The 17,695-nt window shown below is 35.8% G+C and overlaps 3 protein-coding genes across 7 annotated transcripts in view; 2 read left to right on the forward strand and 1 right to left on the reverse strand.

The window, feature by feature from the left end:
- Positions 1 to 719: 719 nt before the first annotated feature.
- Positions 720 to 4,807, forward strand: LOC105842216 (PC4 and SFRS1-interacting protein). Of its 4 annotated transcripts, none has more exons than XM_012693940.4 (6): positions 720 to 916; positions 1,022 to 1,131; positions 1,330 to 1,514; positions 2,688 to 2,884; positions 3,609 to 4,197; positions 4,594 to 4,807. In XM_012693940.4, the coding sequence occupies exons 1-6, from the start codon at positions 836 to 838 to the stop codon at positions 4,713 to 4,715; spliced, it is 1,284 nt and encodes a 427-aa protein (XP_012549394.2). In that variant the 5' UTR covers positions 720 to 835; the 3' UTR covers positions 4,716 to 4,807. The 4 variants fall into 4 exon arrangements, 2 of the variants coding, with proteins under 2 accessions (XP_012549394.2, XP_021206390.1); XM_021350715.3 differs by having other exon boundaries at positions 729 to 916; positions 1,351 to 1,514; XR_009973988.1 differs by having other exon boundaries at positions 730 to 916; positions 1,351 to 1,514; positions 2,984 to 4,197.
- A 2,946-nt stretch (positions 4,808 to 7,753) lies between these two features.
- LOC692807 (elongation factor Tu) lies at positions 7,754 to 11,358 on the forward strand. Its single transcript, NM_001046654.1, is given in 7 exon segments — positions 7,754 to 7,924; positions 8,509 to 8,712; positions 8,903 to 9,069; positions 9,240 to 9,483; positions 9,576 to 9,767; positions 10,461 to 10,827; positions 11,081 to 11,358. Coding segments are annotated over 7 exon segments (1,398 nt in total). The 5' UTR covers positions 7,754 to 7,884; the 3' UTR covers positions 11,265 to 11,358.
- A 1,253-nt stretch (positions 11,359 to 12,611) lies between these two features.
- Positions 12,612 to 17,695, reverse strand: part of LOC101737218 (syntaxin-1A) — a 62,192-nt gene continuing 57,108 nt past the window's right edge. For both annotated transcript variants that reach the window (XM_038013148.2, XM_021350754.3), the window contains one exon: positions 12,612 to 17,094. In XM_038013148.2, the coding sequence (XP_037869076.1) occupies positions 16,975 to 17,094 (120 nt within the window). In that variant the 3' untranslated portion in view covers positions 12,612 to 16,974. The remainder of the gene's footprint in view (positions 17,095 to 17,695) is intronic.

Consider the following 17,695-nt stretch of genomic DNA (forward strand, 5'->3'; position numbering starts at 1 on the left):
TAGCGTATCTTCATCAAAAGAAATCCCATAAAAACAGCATGGCTGTTAATGATGTCTGGGAAAGAATTCAAAACTCTTTTTCTTTTCAATGTTCTATTGACGAATTAAAAAGGAGGAGAAATTCGTGAGACATTCGTAAACAAGTGTAGGAGGAAGCGCAAACGGGTTCGCAAATTGAGTATGTGAACCCATTTGCACAGCCGCTAGGTTTGCGAATGAATGTTTGACGGCCTTTCGTACGATGTACGAATTTGCGCACAGGTCAGTGGCCGGCATTATTGTTGGGTAACGTAGGAGATGAACATATTCTGATCAGCACCGCAAAGGTCTATAATAACAGCATGCTTATGTTATAATCTATGAGTACGGACGTTGTCATTACCATGAGACCAATGATTAGACACAGATTTATTGGGTGTGTTTTATTAATTTCCTATAACATCTCACATTTTATTAGTTTCTATTATATATTAATTATCCTAAATAAGAATAGATTGTAGAAGTAATAGGAAACATAAGAATGCTATTTTATTGAAGTATAAAGTAGGAAAAGCGGAAAAGATTGCTAGTGTCCACGTGTCCACGTACTCATGGTGAACATTCACTACCCTACAGGCCGTACGGTCTTAGAGATAAACAAATAATGGTTATAATCTTGTTCCGTGAATAAATGCAACCAATAGGCTCTATTATTCAGGAAGCCTTCGGGTACTCTTTTCAAATATTTTTTCTTTTAATTTGGCGCGAAAACTACGTAGTACGTCCTAATAGCCGAACTCTAAGTCGGAAAGGATTTTGGCAATTACTTAAAATAGCAATTTAAATATATTTGATAATGTCTAATTTAATGAATAAGGCAGATTTACCCAATCAAAAAGCACATGAACCTAAAGAAGCAGCAAAACAACCACCACAAGTAAGATAAAATATTCCATGAAAATGGCAATGAAAAAAATCGTAATAAAAGCTACCGCTTAAATTTTCTTTGTTTATTAAATAAATTTGTTTTTTGTTGGTCTAGGAGCAACCGGAAGTATTATCAACTTTTGCCCTGCCTTTATCTATAAAAGACAATATTCCACACGTTGGTGATTCAGACGTCATAGGAAGTATTCCTGATCAAAGCAACGGGTATATTTTATCATAATATTACCTAATGAAATCTTACATAACATCTTAAATTTATTAAATGTCGTTTATTACACGCATTTTCTATAAAATAATTATTAAGCTTTCTACGTTATCTAAAAAAGTCCGTAGAGTAGGTATGTACCGTTTATCATTAATAGAATTCCATCGATTCCCTCTCTTAAGTTGTTCATACTTTAGCACATGCATGGACGTCCTCAGCCAGCCGACGGGTCTCCCTCATCGTCAGAGACTTTTGTGGCTTCAAAAGCATCGAACCGTTGGTTTGTGGGTCCAGTGCGATGACTGCGATCGCTGGCGTTATCTCCCTAATGTACTCGATAGCAGTGAATTACCAAAAAAATGGTATTGCCGGTTGCATCCAGGTCTGTATTATTTTTATCTCATCTTATTTTAAATATACAGTGCCTAGCCGAGAGAACTTAGCTCACCTCTGTTGCTTCGTAATGTCATTTTATGTTTTTTCTTTCGTTCGGTGTACCCAAAAGATATACAGTTTTATAAAAAAATATTTAGTGTTGGTACTTTACGGCACTATACGACATCTATAAAGAGGATAAATATAAGTACTTCAGAAGTTTAAAAGGCGCCGTTAATAAAAATGTGTTTTTACTTGAAATTATTATTAATATTAAATTACATAGAATCAATAAATCAAACCGAAGTATGTAAATACAAAACTTGATCGAAAGCCTTAAAATTTCCGATATGCATCCATGCATAAATATGCACAAAATATGTTATTTATACAAGAATAGCTCTTTTACAGAAGATTTGTTTATTCATTCGTATTATATGAGATGCGGTTGCGCCCCATTTCTTCTTAGCAATAGCTGAATGAGGCGGAAGTCGCAACTCTGTATGTTCTGGCTGACAGCCGGACAGACTTGCTAACTATCATTTCGTCTGCCGCTATCTTCGAATACGAAATTATATTACAGTAATTAGACTATTATCATATCTGATCTTACCCCTTCTAAAATGAATATATTTTAATTAACTAAGTAAATTTTGTAATCGTAATCTTTATAATATACGGCCGTAAAACACATCTTACGATTCCGATTTCTCCGGAACTGGGCAATGATCGGCCCAGTGTCGTATCAATGACAAGTTCTGCCAAATCTTGCTGCCATAGGAATCATGCATTCCATGTATTTTTACTGGTGGTAGGACCTCTTGTCCGCACGGGTAGGTACCATCACCCCGCCTATTTCTGCCGTGAAGCGTTTCGGTTTGAAGGGTGGGGAAGCCGTTGTAACTATACTGAGACCTTAGAACTTATATCTCGAGGTGGGTGGTGCATATACGTTGTAGATGTCTATGGGCTCCAGTAACCGCTTAACACCAGTTGGGCTGTGAGCTCGTCCACCCATCTAAGCAATAAAAAAAATCCTACTTGAAGGCAAGCTGACGACATTTCATAAAGCGTCCACAGCGTGGTGTTAAAAGGCTCCCGAAACGAATTAACAGTACATCTCTTAATATATTGCACCCAAACATCAGCCTTCACACATCTTCGTATAAAAACCGTCTAGATTCAACGAGTGCGGATTGTTCGATTCCCGAAGCTCCACTCCGCATCCGTGAAGAGGAAGATCTTATTCACGGCGACTACTCCGCCGGCTCGGTAGTATGGGCGAGATTAGATGGCTGGCCGTGGTGGCCCGCAATGGTTGACGACTGCCCAGATACAGAGCAGTTCTACTGGCTTGATGGTTACTCCGATATACCTGTATGTTCATCATTAAAGTTTTAACTGAATTTTTTATGGTATCATAGGAAAGCGTCGTTGAGACATTTCAATTATGCTGTAGTTCAAATTCTTCAACAGGTACCGATACTTAAGTAAATTACGCGTGACCATCTACTACTACTAAAGAATTAAAAAGAAATACCAGTATGGCAGATCTCGGCACTGGCTATTTTTGCCTTGAAATAATCATGCAGTCCAGTTGAATTAGTCGTCACTAGAAGTTCGCATACGTTTTAAAACGGACATTGATGCCTGAACGGGCCAGATATTGAATTAATTATATTTTACATTACATAAATAATTTATTAATTTTTATACTTTACTTAATTACGTTAATTAACCAGTTAACGTGGCGTGATTGTTAGTAAATATTTATTTATAAAAAAAAAAAAAAAATTATTTATTATTAATACATCTTAATATAATAAAACTATACTAACCAGTGTTCGTATGTTAACGATATAGACTAAAACACAATTCTTTTTACCTTTTTCTGTCGACTTAAAGATGTGATGCACATGCACAACATAAAAAAAAATACTGCGAACGACAACAGTTAAAAATGAACTTATTACTGCAATATGCCCAAGATTAAACCTTAAAAATAATTAATGCGTATCAATGTGTGTCAAACGAAAACTGACGTTGAGTGTTCGTCTAAGCAAGCTGTATATAATTGTTTTTTTAATATTTAATTTTACAGACACATTACAACGTTGTTTTCTTCGATTCGGTAGATGTGACCCGAGCATGGGTAGCACCGGAAAAAATAAAGCCTTTTACTTCCTTAAAAAAGTCGGTTACCTTATCAAACAAAGATAAAAAATTTAAAAAACGTCTCGATGTCGCTATCTTTGAAGCGAACGACGCAATAAAATTACCATTACTGGATCGTTTAGCCAAATACGGCTTCATAAATCGGTACAAAGGCCAGATTTCAAGTCCAAAAAAAGTTAATAAAAAAGATTTAGTTCGCTATCAGAAAAAAATGAAAAGGAAATTTAACATTGAATTTCCAATTGAAAGTTCTGACTCAGACGAAGAAGCGAGATCTAGTACTAATTTAGCCGGCAATATCATTTCGCTGGGAAGTCTTAAAAAAGCAAATTCTGTTAAAAAACGTGTCAGTGACGAAGATAATGTAAAAGAATCTAATTGTGTGGATCTCGTTAAGAAAAATATTAAAATACGTAAGCCAGACAGTACTGTAACAGGGGATCCCAACCAAAACTCAATGGCGGTCCAGATAGGAAGCACAGATTCAATGGCAGTTACGATGTCTTTTGATAATGGTAATTTTAATTTCAGTTTAAAATTTGGTTGTTTTTTTTGTTATTACTTGGATGGTTGGACGAGCTCACGGCTCACCTGGTGTTACGTGGTTACCGGAGCCAATAGACATCTACAAGCTAAATGCCGCACGCACGTGATATGAGTTCTGAGGTCTCCGTTTTTACAATACAATACAACGTCTGCCCCAACCTTCAAACTGAAACGCTAATGCGTTTATTTTCTGGCTGAACTAGGCAGGGTGGTGGTGAAGGCTCACAAGACTTTCTACAACCAGTAAATTAATTTTAATTTATTTCGTAGATGGGTGAACGGTTCACCTAGTAAGTGGTTACTGGAGTCCACAGACATCACAAGGTGAATGTAATAATAGTTTTGCCTATAAAAACTTTTCACAGATACTTCAAAGACGTACGTGCCTGAAATTCAGACGGAAACCAGCGAAGAACAAGATAGTACTCCTCATAATCTCAATAATTTTAGGATTTCATCTCAAAGTAGTGATGATTTTGATTTTTGAATAACTTTCTAAGCTTGCTGTAAACAATCTTACATGTTTTACTCATTTCCTTAGACTCTTTAAATCTACTGTTAATAAACAATGTAATACGATTGACTAGTTTATATTTTTGCGGAAATAAAAAAAAATGTATTGAAAACTTTATTAGCAAAAATGGCGGGCTTTAGACGAAAACTTTGAAGTGTCCTTTGGATGTTTAATGCCGGCCACTCACATGCGCGCAAATGTTCGTACATTGTACAGGGCCGTCAGACATACATTCGCAAACTTAGAAATGTGCAAATGGGTTCGCATACTCAATTTGCGAACCCGTTTGCGCTTCCTCCTACACTTGTTTACGAATGTCTCATGAATTTCTCCTCCTTTTTAATTCATCAATAGAACATTGAAGAGAAAAAGAGTTTTGAATTCTTACCAGACATCATTAACAGCCATGCTGTTTTAATGGGATTTCTTTTGATGAAGATACGCTACACAGTAGACGTCACGAACTATGAAAATGGCGATACGTCCGTTACTTTCGCAATCGTCGGCGCAACTGGGCAAACGAATGTGTGGGAGACTACGCGAAGGTTCGCGGTTCGCGCGCTTTGATGTCTGTTAAAAAACCGACACAGTTTGGAAAACCACGAATGCAGCGAAAATTTTGCATAATCATTTGCAAATGTCATCTTACACTTGCGGGTTTGCGTATTCCTGCGCATGTGAGTGACCGGTGTAAGATTATAAACTCAAAAACATCAATGAGAAATTAAAAAATAGAAGGTAAAGACCATAAAGCACCGAACTTAAATTAAATTTTAATTAAAATGAAATTAAGCTGGAATTGACAACCCGATTTAGTAACTATTATTGTAGAGGTTCGACTGTGCTGTGTACTTATTTTCAGCTGGTCTAAATGCTTTTCTACTTTCGCAGGCAAAAAAATACGTATTGAGCTTCCGCGCGATTGAAGTAAAACCTTCATAACTCGGAATTATTCCATCTCATTTACTAATTTGCTAAACTCTATACGTATGCATTTGTCTCATTTTAGTGTCGCCTTTAATGTAATTTCACAGGGAAGTTTTCAATTCAATTATAAATGCATCTTTAGTGTAATATGGTAATCTTTTTTTAAAGTTTCTAACATTTCAGACCGTCAGGTCAGCTTATATTATTTTGGTCCAAATTTTTTTTACTTGTAGTTTTGCCATCTTATATTATCTTATAATTATTGCTTAGTTAGAAAACCATGTTACTACTTAAGAACTACAGATTTCGGTGTTAAACAATAGAAAGGACGCCGTCCTGCCAATGTATTGTTACGAAAATCATAAATCACTAACGGAAATGTGGAAAAGTTACAAATAACCAATAGATTATACACGTATTAATTGCGAACTGTTGCCAAAACACTAGTCTATAACCTGAAAGTAAATTATTAAAGAACCGTAGATTGGGGGGAATCGGAACCCTTTCCAAATCCAACACAAATTTTCAATGGTCTTTCTTAGGACAATACCAATAAAATTGAGATTAAAATGTTTTTTTTTTTTTTTTTTTTTTTTTTTTATGATTGAAAGTTTACTGGTGGCCCGAAGGCCTTTCCAGTTTCACCAGGACAGGTGGGCGAGCAAAGGCTCAGCCAAGAGAGGTGGGATTTGCTAACAACTGCCCGAGCGCCTCCGAAGGAGACCTAACAACTCAAGAGCAATTGTTTCGCGAATGAATCTACTACCGGATCGGAATCGCGACCCGCTGAGAAGATCCGGCGAGAAACTCAGCGGGCTGATGCATGGGTTAGGTTGCACGTCGACCTCTTTGTCGAGTTCGACGAGTACGGTTACCGGGGTCCCTAAGCCTGCCCCTAGTATTAGAGCTGAAGGCATCTAATGCAAAGGTTATTGGATCTGATGGATCCGTAAGGACGTGTCTAGGGCGTCGACGGTGACTGGCTCCTGCATGATCAGGATTCGGGGAGTAGTCAGCCGCGGCAACGATAAGGCGATTATCATGACGCATAGCCTTATCGAAGTATCGTTCCGACGCTGACTTCATGTATTTCCGAATTGATTCGAGGCCCAGGTCGTCGTGTAGGTCAACGTTCCTCACGAACCACGGAGCCCCGACAGCTAACCTGCAAAAGCGGGATTGTAGGGATTGGAGGGTGTCTATGTGTGTGCGGGCCGCGTGAGCGAACACCACACTCGCGTAAGTCATGACGGGCCATTAAAATGGTTCTGGAGGGTTACATTTTTATATACAATGCGTTATTAATTTATTATAAATAGTTCATTACAAAATATACACAAAAACTGAAAAAAGGGTGCGTGTACTTATTGTACGCGCGTAAGAAGTTATACTTTTTATTTATTAAATAATTTAATAATATTTAGTATGAATTATATTAAATTATAATTTTGTCATTTATATTACTAAAAAATGAATGCTAATAACACTTTTTTTACGAGTGTACATGCGCGAAAGTTCACCTGCTGCTATATTCAGACTCGCCAAGTTACGTCGGTTGATATTGTAATGAGCGATTTAGTGGGCAACTTCATTCTGATAACTTTGTGTCTTGGTGCGCGCGCATCGTGAAATTTCACTCTCATCAATTTTTCATAACGCGCCTAAAGAAGTATTACTTCAAAAAACTAGCTTCGCCATTCACCTTGGTTTTGGGGTGAATCAGGTTACGTATAGGGACAATAGTTTTTTGATGGGGCTGGCACTATTTAGTTGTTAAGTAGGTACTTAACTTTAGGTAATTAACTTTTTAATATCTTAAATGAGTTACAAAACTTTGATGACTAAATTAAACTATTTAATATTCCTAAACACTAAATAAAAGTCATTTTCAATTCAACAAAGTTAAATCTAACAACTCAACAAAAGTATTGTGACATCCCAGATTTGTCCATATTCTATCTCTAGTCCCTATTCCCCCCAATCTACTGAACTCAATCTTATTACCTACAGCAGGAAAATGTCTGTGGATTCTATCCCAAATATAGATAATACACTTAAAATAAAAGGTGCCATAGATTAACTATAATACAAGCTCGTGCTGCAAATTCGAAAAAATAAATGAATGTACTTATTGTAAAATATCCAAACAAAAATTAATCGGAATTTCTGAAAATTTAATATTTAACACCGCTTGGTGTTGAAGAGCTCGTTTAACATGGCTTCAATAACATTTGTGAAAAGTTTGGTTAGTCCAGGTATGCCAAAATTAACTAAATTAACTTCTCCATTCCATTTTCTTATTTTTGTTAATCACCAATAGCAATGTATTGTGCTATTCCTTTTTTTCTACCAGAGTGAGGCATTACTTTGAGACTGGTTACTAACTGCAGTTTAGAAATGCGTGTAAGGGTTATCAGGATTATGTAAAACTTGACTATCTACTCCCTTCAATATCAGAACAGGGTCGTTGAATCATAAATCCAAAGGTTTCTTCAACATTTCACGTTGAAATATTTAAATTTAGCCATTATTACAACCTTCAGGCTTCAGTCTAAATAAAATATTGATTTTTAAGTATGTAGATAGAGGTTAGGTATATATAATGTTAATATAAAATTTAATCAATAATGGATTTAAGCGTTCCGATAAATTAAAAGTAATTAGACAATAAATTTGCTTTTTTATTCTGCAGTTTCAATCAATTCATTATTAGAATAAAATTTTATTGTTTTAAAAGCTATTCTTATTTTTTTCTTGTCCTGGTTATACTTGTGATATGTCTAATCACAACATCATGGTTTCAACATTTAACATTTATGTCAACATTTATGGTTTGTAGCTGTGAAATTAGTTCTGAAGCAAAGCCAGTGTGCAAATGTACGAAACACAACAGTCCTGTCAGGATTGACTCCATTAAGTATAATACTCAAGAGACATTATGCAGAAAAACAAATCTTTGAACGTACAAAGCCCCATTGCAATGTTGGCACAATCGGACATGTTGATCACGGGAAGACTACACTAACAGCAGCAATAACTAAGGGTAAAAATTGGTTTTTTTGTTTTTTTATGTAATCTATTAATCATTTAGAAAAAAATATCTTTATCACATTTCACTCAAATATTTTCCATATTTTAAATTTCTTACTATTTAAATTAAGCAGTTTTATTGCGTTGATATCAAAAGTGATAAAACGAGTCCATCAATTTATACAATTTTTATGCTATTACAGTATTATCTGATCTCAATCTGGCACAGAAAAAAGGTTATGCAGATATTGACAATGCCCCTGAGGAGAAGGCTCGAGGTATCACTATTAATGTGGCTCATGTCGAATACCAAACCGAACAGAGGCATTATGGACACACTGACTGCCCAGGTCATGCTGACTACATTAAGGTATATATTAAACTTATAAAATATGCAAGTCACTAGATTTTTTCCAGATATAAGCTAAGAATTTTTAACTATTACAGTGTTAGTGAAGTCAATGAGCAAATAAAGTATTTCTATTTTCTTAATACCAATAAACTGTATACTAACAATACAATATTTTTTATGCATTACAGAACATGATTACAGGCACAGCACAAATGGATGGTGCTATATTAGTAGTAGCTGCAACTGATGGTGTAATGCCACAAACACGCGAACATTTACTACTTGCCAAACAGATTGGTATTCAACATGTGGTGGTGTTCATAAACAAAGTGGATGCCGCTGATGAGGAAATGGTAGAACTGGTTGAGATGGAGATCAGAGAGTTGATGACTGAGATGGGATATGATGGTGACAAGATACCTGTTATTAAAGGTATGCAACAAAAATAGATTTAATAACATTTATTTGACATTTAAAATACTGATTTAAAATTATTACTTATATAATATTCTATAATATTACAGGTTCTGCTCTCTGTGCTCTTGAAGGCAAAAGTCCTGAAATAGGGGCTGATGCTATCACTAAACTTCTTAAAGAAGTGGACACATTCATTCCAACACCTATCCGAGAGCTCGAAAAACCTTTCCTGATGCCAGTTGAGTCTGTTCACTCAATTCCTGGACGAGGAACTGTCATTACAGGCCGTTTATACAGAGGTATTTCCTTAAGATATTTAACTTTTCAACTGTTCAGATTTATTTATTTATTCATTCAACTTTATGCACAAAAATATAGTGCCAGTCTTAATGCCTAGAGCATTCTTAACCAGTCAACAAAGGACAGTATAGAGTCCTGACCACATTGCATCTACCAGAATGCATCTACCAAGATGCATTCTTTTTTGACAAATAAGAAAAATCCTAATAATAATAAAAAAATTACACATCTATATACATATTCTCATACATAAATAATGATATAAAGTATTTCAGAATGAATAAACAATAAAAGACTTGATTGCTTTTTCTGTTATATAATAAGGAAAAACATTTAAAGCCCTTAATTTCTTTTAAAATTAATATTAAAAATTAAATAGTAAACAGTATTAATAAACTATAAAAAACTGAGCTCTCTTTTTTACTAAATGGCAGACTTCACTCCATGACACTGAATGACACCGAAGAAAAATCCTTTTTAAAAACTAAACAGTTTTAAATAATAAAAGGTTTTTCTTTACACATATATAATCATATGCACATTTGTACACAACATTTAGGATTCATTTTATGATTTTTAATCTCAGAAATGATCAAACAAAAGCTATTCATTGAAAGAACTTTTTGAATTCACTAATCGTAAGTCCATTTGTTTTAATAAATATAATACACCAGGCAATTAACGTGTTACAGGTGTCTTGAAGAAGGGTACTGATTGTGAAATTGTTGGTCATGGTAAAACAATGAAAACAACCGTAACCGGAGTTGAAATGTTCCACAAAACCTTGGAGGAAGCACAAGCCGGAGATCAACTTGGAGCTCTTGTGCGTTCCATCAAAAGGGAACAAATCAAACGCGGTATGGTCATGGCGAAGCCCGGTACTGCTAAAGCCCATGACAACTTGGAAGCCGCTGTATACATACTTAGCAAGGAGGAAGGCGGTAGATCGAAACCGTTCACATCATACATTCAGTTACAAATGTTTTCAATGACCTGGGACTGCGCCAGTCAAGTTACCATTCCTGAAAAGGAAATGGTAATGCCCGGCGAGGACGCTACGTAAGTTTGAATAGTTTATATCGGCATAGGTTACTGAGAATCTGTCGCCTTCCATGTTGATATACGAAATTGAAGTACCAAATGGAATGCCCAGTTAACTAGAAGCATACACGCCCTCTCCTGGAAAACATTTTTTTGCTTTGATTAAAATGAAAAATCACAAAATATATACAAAATTTCATATAATAATAGATTAAAGTTTATTGAGCAGACCCTTTGCAGTGAGGTTAATATTGGTTGTTTGTTTTTACAGGTTAAAACTGAAACTCTTAAAACCAATGGTGTGCGAAACAGGCCAAAGATTCACACTCCGCCTTGGAGACATTACTTTAGGTACTGGAGTCATTACTAAAATAAACAATAATCTATCTGAGGAAGAAAGAAGCAAACTAATGGAAGGCAAGAAGGCGCGAGAAAAGGCAGCCGCAAAGAAGTAATCGATTTAAGGTTCATAATTATTATTAGCAGTAGGTCATTTATTGTATGCATTTCAGAAAAATGTAAAATCTTCAAAATAAAAGCAGGAACTTATATGGTGTTTTTATTGCGAACAGGAGATCTTCCATCGGGTATCTTATGCGTACAGCAGGTGCACCGCCTCACGGAGCACATTCTCGTGAGGCTCAACCGACCAAAACCGTTATACACGGTAGCTCTCTTCTTCAACGTCGCAAAGGCGTTCGACAAAGTCTGTCACAATGATTTGATTTACAAACTATTCAACATAGGCGTGCCGGACAGTCTCGTGCTCATCATATGGGACTTCTTGTCAAACCGCTCTTTTCGATATCGAGTCGAGGGAACCCGCTCCTCCCCGCGACCGCTCATGGCTGGAGTTCCGCAAGGCTCCATCCTCTCGCCGCTTCTATTTAGTTTATTTATTAACAACATTTCGAGGTCGCCGCCAACCCAGCTACCCTTATTCGCTGACGACACAGCCGTTTGTTACTCGAGTAGGAACAAGTCCCTTATAGCGAGTAAGCTCCAGAGCGCAGCCGTGACCCTCGGACAGTGGTTCCGAAAATGGCGCATAGACATCAACCCAGTGAAAAGTACAGCGGTGCTATTTCAAAGAGGAAACTCTACACGAATATCCTCCCGTATTAGGAGAAATCTCACACCCCCCATCACCCTCTTTGGCCAACCTATACCCTGGGCCAAGAAGGTCAAGTACCTGGGAGTCATCCTGGATGCGTCATGATAATCGCCTTATCGTTGCCGCCGCTGACTACTCCCCGAATCCTGATCACGCAGGAGCTAGTCACCGTCGTCGCCCTAGACACATCCTTACGGATCCATCAGATCCAATAACTCTTGCATTCGATACCTTCAGCTCTAACACTAGGAGCAGGCTTAGGGATCCCGATAACCGTACTCGTCGCATTCGGCAAAGAGTTCGCCGTGCAACATAACCCATGCATCAGCCCGCTGAGTTTCTCGCCGGATCTTCTCAGCGGGTCGTGATTCCGCGGGATTTAAAGCTAGGTACGTGTAACAAAACGTGGAATATAAACTAGGGGAAAAAAAAGATGCTTCCGAATACAAAATATACATAATCTCAAGTATGGAAGTTCTAGGAAAACTAACAAACGAACAGAACAAAACCTCCACTAAAAATTCAATGATCTTTATAACACCATTGAGAGTGACCTCACGTGGCAGACATTATGTTGCGATGTCTATAAGATCCATTTGGAGCAATGAAAAAAAAAACAAGATAATAAAGATGTGATGAGTCTTACAGATGCCGGTTTTGTGGAGTATTTTGTACAAATTAAACAAGATTACAGCAGAAAACACCGTTTATTTTATAATTATGAGAGAATTTCAGATCGATAACCCTACATACAGAATAAACATGACTATGAAATCAATCTAAATCGAATTTTAGTGTGTTCTGAATATTAATTTGTAATAACTAATTAATACGTGAACTATATTACTGTAACAACGTTTAATTCCAGTGTTCCATTACATGAAGAATACAAGACAATTTAATATGAATATACCTTGAAATACAATAAATACAAGAAACCTTTATAGAAACATACTAAACTATTTCAACATTTTATCTAAACTAAATATAAAATAACATGATTTAATTTGATTAAAACAAACTATAAATTCTATTATAATAATATATTAAATGTATCTCATCGTTTAACGCGAAGCAACATCGAAGAGTTTTTAAAGAATAAAGCACGTATGTGGAAAATTGTTAAAATACGAACGTTTAACACTACGAATTGAAGTCTAGCGACTCTACTCATAAACAATATTTATAATATATTATAATATCATTGAACAATATAATATGCAGTGGGGTTTAACCTTAACACCGTCGATGCCGTTACAGAACACGCTATCGGTAACACTATAATATAATATATTATGCATTGGATTAGACTAGCTTGTGAACCGAGAGATAAGATTAAACTTGTTTACCGCCCAATGATTCAGCACTGAACGAAACTAAATTAAACATACATTACAGTATTACGCATGATAAAAGCAAAAATCGAATTCTTACAGTTATTTCTTTGTTCGTTGTTTCAGTTAATTCACCAAAATTATCGAGAAAATTTAGCAATTTCATAAATTGTATTTATAAATTATTGTCTAAAGAAACGAATGCACTATATTTTATAAACAAATGAACGGTTATCATTCAAAACTTTAAGTCAACGAAAATCGTATAACACTACTGAATTTAGTTGTATTTTTTTTTTATTTGGTAACAAGCTATGTTTACACAACTGCTATTATTGTAAGACAGGTGTAAACGTAATTCTTACGTTTGATTTCAACACTTACTAGCTAGACCGTTTATGTAATAAAATGCTATAAGAATTGACGCATAAGTATATAAACTATACTAATTGTGTACTTATATAAAATTAGCAATCCAACCAACAAGACGCCATACTATTTGCGTATGAAAAATACTATGTTAAGTTAGGTTATATATGTAGATAGTCTGTGGGCGCGTCTCGGGTGAGCGCCATTGCTGTTGCTACGCTGGTTGCGTTAAGGGCGATACGAACGTCCGTTGAACACGCTCAACAACTATGGTATACCCTTAACGAGATGCATTAAGTACAGAGTATTGATCAGAATAAAATAGATCGTCAAAAGCTGACTAGACTTTCAGTATGACTACACTAACTTAGCGGCGGGCCGACGCGATCGTTGACGGGTACACAGAGACCGCGTTCTTTGTGCGAATGTGCTCCCGGCGCTAACATTATCAATTACATTGGTGTCAGGTACGAGGCCTCGTAACGAGAGACCGGTATTATAAATTTAATACTTATCATTAAGGATGAATCTAGCTAATGTCGCGGCGAGTGCGCTGGCGGGAAGCTAGCGAACGCGTACAGGCGAGGACCGGCCGCGATGACCAATGAAGCTAACCAGAGAAAAAGGTATCACCTAACTTCTCTACCGTTACGAAGGCAACTAGATGAAATCCTACTCTTACAGATAAATATCTAACTATACTATAAATTTTTAAAATTAAGATTGCTTTATGTTCTTACATAATCGGTCTGACCAGGACAACGACACTCGAGGGCGGGAACGTCTCCGCGCATTTCCCGTATCCCGCCTGGGTCGAATATCCCTCGCATCATTCCTTCTAAATACATTTAACTTTAATATATTCTTACAGGAAAAAGGCTAAAATATTTTGGTGCTTAAATTTTCAAGTGATTTTCCTCTACGTTTTTGATTCATAACAAAAATATGTATTGGTTTTCTATACGTAACTGAGGTAACTGAATTAAATTTTATTCGAAAAGTCATTTACCCTAACTAAATCGGCTACTGCAAGTTTAACTGTACAACGAAGAATATATTTAATGGTTTTTAAACGAATAATAATAAATTTTGATTCGTATAATTAATTAACTTGATCGAAAAGCCCCAATATTTCATTGAATCATACTCGCTAATATATGGAAAAGTTTTTAAGTACTCTTACTGTTAAAAATTACACTCACGATAACAATTCATTATTATTAATATAAAGTTAACTAAACAACAACTGCATCTACTATCACACATTCGAAAGTTTAAAACAATTTTACAATTGTAATAGAATATTATTATTGCTTCAGCGGCGGCAGATACGCCGGCGCGATATGCTCTGTACAGAGGTCCAGTGACCTCCCAACGCGAGACCAATCGGCTATGTGCATTGTCGCTAAATCAGATACATTTCTTTTAAACGCTAACCGAATTCCAAACATTTTGCAAAGCATTATATAGTGTTTTAAAATTGATAAATGAATAAACAAACGTCTGAAGTTGCCTTGCACATAGCATCTCACTGCCTCCTCCCCATTTCGTCCCGATCAGTCCTTGACTGAATCACAGGTTCGCGCAAGTCTGTAAAACTTGCCATAATTCCGTAAAGACTAAAGTATAAGCCTCACCTAAACGTGAGGTGCAATTGAATACATTTCATTTACGTGGAACGAAAATACTGATTTCGATAAATACGCACGTACGTCCTGATTTTATTTATTTATTTAAACACGCGTACACTTTAAACGGGAAAAATATAGTTGCGAGGGTCGATGTCCCTTGAGCGGCTGATTGCGGGCGAGCTATCGGTCAACCCATCACGTGCTCAGTGTGCTTAGTGCGAGTATCTTAACGTTCTCGATAGCGTAAAAGTTAACTCATATTTGTATGGAATGGGACCGTTTGGCTACGTTTGCCGCTAGGGGCGCTGTTCCAATTGCATACAAAATTGGGTTAACTTTTACGCTATCGCGAACGTTAAAAAACTCGCACTAAGCACACTGAACGCGAGCAACCCGTCGTTCACATGAAAACGACACCTCATCATTTTAATTTGCAATAAAAAAATTATTACGAATTGTAATATTTACCTAAGTCATGAGATCACATCCTCTACACTGAGCGAGAGAATTTAAAAAAGACGACAACATAAAACAATTTGGCTATAATAAAATTTGTTATTTATCTAATAATCTCTCTGTACGTATCGGTATAAGGGTGAAAGGTTTTAGTATCAATTTGATCACTATACGCTCTCAATAAGTCGTCACAATCTAAACACGCGATCGATTAAGGTAAATTTTATTTTTTTTAGAAACCGTATCGTATTTACGGTAGCTCTATAGGCTATTTAAGACACGACCTTTAATTGTGTATGTAGAAGTTGATATACATAAACACTTGAACAATTTTAATTACGCAATGCTCAACAAATATGAGAGTTTAAGTTGGTAATACAATGTCATTAACTGTTCACTACGATATAATCAAAATGCTAATTGATTCATAATGATAAAATAATTCCGTAATAAATTATGTGTATTTGTAGGTTATAGACATGAAGCCTAGTTAAATTTTGAATGGCTCGAAACATCTACTTAATAATGTTTAAATACCACTACAACAGTACAAGTATAATTGCACACTAATATTGTTTCCGGGATTATTAAACAATATAGATTAAACGATATAGATAGATATTCAATTATTGCTATACGTGAATCTCAAAGGGTTGCCAATGTGAACAAAGAGATTCCAACAAGAATTAGAAACTTCTACAGTGAAATATTTCTTTGAGAAAAAACCCTAGCTAGTTTAAAAGTTTTGTAGTTTAAGTCAAAAACAAAAAAAACACACCGGCAACCCCTTTTTGTTCCTTAATTGTACCGATTTATGATTTCGCAAAATACAATGATTCTTTAATTGCAAAATGTTACATGACAAAATGTTTAATGACATCTCGGATCTACTATAAGTACGTATTATTAAAATGAAGTCGGTTAAACAGAGTAGGTATATGGAGAATATTTAAAATCTGCAAATAACAGTCGGTCTACGTACAAACTTCTAACGAAACCTTTCTATTCAAGCTAAGGATTATCGGAAGATTCACATTTGTAAATACTTCACGGAATTTAACACTAGATTCTTCCGTAACAGGCGAACGCGTTATCAACTTCTGTTCGCCAGATATGCTTACAAATATGATATTCCAACGTGATGTTGTTATATGCGTATTGTTTAAACTCGTTAATGAGTATTATGTACGTCCCCAAAAATTTCAATGCGTATTGGATGAAACGTGACGTTGTATCCAAATTTGATCATCGATGAACCGTTTTAAAACGCACAGATAACGTAACTTATGGAATGTAATGTGCGGATGACGTATGCAGCACGCGTGCCAGGCTGGTTGCAGGCACCGAAATGTAGGCTAATACTTCTTTCTGCTTGTCGGTCCTGAAATCATTTATAGAATCATGTAACGTAATAAAAACGAAACAGTTTCTAGTTGAATTTCGACATTTTTTTAAGACATTACTAAAAGTTTTTACAAAGATCGTTATGTCGACGGTAAACCACGTAATTCGTAACAGCAAATCGAACAATAAAATAATCGATATATTTTTGCTTTTATAAAAAAATCCACATTTTATTTTATGTAGCGAATTTAACAAACTGTTCAAATTGAACAATTGGCTCCTACCCCATTGCCGCCGTTATCCGAAGTGTAAATATATAAAAAAGTTTAACGGATTGCCAGCTGTAAGCATTTCTAAAAAGATTTAACATTTAAAAAAAACTGAAAACCTTACTTATTTTCTGAGCCTGCGATCTCTAACACTTGTTTATATAGTTAGCTCGAAAATTTCAACCGATGACGAATTTTAAAGGTTATGCGATTCGTTGCCGCATTATTTAGTTATATTATAAGCGGTTAAATCTATCTGTAAATTTACACGACTTTAATGTTAGATTCTTGTCGAATAATCGCCAGTAAGTGAATCAAGCAATATTCTCGACTGTATATTCTTAGCCTCGATGTTTTTTTGGACCTTGA

The sequence above is a fragment of the Bombyx mori genome, chromosome 10 (assembly GCF_030269925.1).
Source record: "Bombyx mori chromosome 10, ASM3026992v2".
In the NCBI taxonomy this organism is placed as follows: Eukaryota; Metazoa; Arthropoda; class Insecta; order Lepidoptera; family Bombycidae; genus Bombyx; species Bombyx mori.

Excerpts from the sequence above, each read along its gene's own strand:
- LOC105842216 (XM_012693940.4), top strand. The coding sequence starts at position 836 with ATGTCTAATTTAATGAATAAGGCAGATTTACCCAATCAAAAAGCACAT. Across the intron at positions 2,885-3,608 it reads ATGGTTACTCCGATATACCT|ACACATTACAACGTTGTTTT; the intron begins GTATGTTCATCA and ends TTAATTTTACAG. Across the intron at positions 4,198-4,593 it reads TACGATGTCTTTTGATAATG|ATACTTCAAAGACGTACGTG; the intron begins GTAATTTTAATT and ends AACTTTTCACAG.